Source organism: Trichinella spiralis (genome assembly GCF_000181795.1).
Source record: "Trichinella spiralis strain ISS 195 chromosome Unknown Scfld6489, whole genome shotgun sequence".
Lineage (NCBI taxonomy): Eukaryota > Metazoa > Nematoda > Enoplea > Trichinellida > Trichinellidae > Trichinella > Trichinella spiralis.
Window position 1 is genome coordinate 1 of NW_003533428.1, and position 904 is coordinate 904.

The 904-nt window shown below is 36.4% G+C and overlaps 1 protein-coding gene across 1 annotated transcript; it reads left to right on the top strand.

Moving 5' to 3' along the window:
• Positions 1 to 98: 98 nt before the first annotated feature.
• Positions 99 to 450, top strand: Tsp_15214 (conserved hypothetical protein; the record flags this gene model as incomplete). The annotated part of the gene is given in 2 exon segments (XM_003366143.1): positions 99 to 182; positions 201 to 450. Coding segments are annotated over 2 exon segments (334 nt in total), but the record flags the coding sequence as incomplete, so codon positions are not given.
• Positions 451 to 904: the final 454 nt, after the last annotated feature.

A 904-nucleotide genomic window follows, 5' to 3' on the forward strand; every position in this document is an offset into this window, starting at 1 on the left:
CTGTGTGTGTATGCGTCAGTGGTACGATAGTTGTACAAGAGGACGCGTTGGTTGCGAGAAGTCGGCTTAGAATACGTGGTTTGCAGTACTGGTTGCAGTATTGCCGTATTCCGAAGAGTCAAATTGGGAAGTGTAGACGAACCGAGTCGAAGTGCAAGGAAGGACGATCGAGCGAGAGACTCGTGGGTACCTTATTGAAGGGCATTCGACTTACCGTTAGGAACAACGGTAGTAGCTCGGGTATTCGTACACTTCGAGCGTGCAGTCGCAACGTACAGAGTTAGCGGAGTTAGGGAACCGGAAGACGTCCGCGAAGGAGATCGCCATCGACGAGAGTTTTGGACCCCGATCGCTGCCCACGCCGTGGAAGATACACCTAATCCACTCTTTATTATACAGTCCACTCACTTATTGGCCGGACGAACGAACGTCTGGTCTATTCATACCTGAACGTCAGATTACTGTCGCTAGTCTGACTCTAACAATCATATTTTATTGCATTTTGTTCAAATGTATGAAAATAATTAATTATTATATGTTCGTAAAAAATAAAATATTCATAATTTGAGATTTTATTGAATTTATTTAATAGTGTCATCACATTAGTTTTACATCATACTTGCATTTTAAATTACAGTATACCATTTACATTGAGCTATATATTCATTCTTGAGTATTCGTGGTAAGTGTTCGCTTGCTATATTGAACTGGTAATTTTAGCATTATCTCAATTTTTTTAAATCGCTTCAGAAAATTTTTTTTTAATTTATTTAATAAATTTATAAAAATAAATTACAATTTTTGGTTTCCTATGTTTACTTTGTTTTATAGATTATATTTTTTTTTGATTTGTTGAAATTAATTTTTTTAAAGTAATTTTTTCACCACTCAGTGTAGTTTTCGA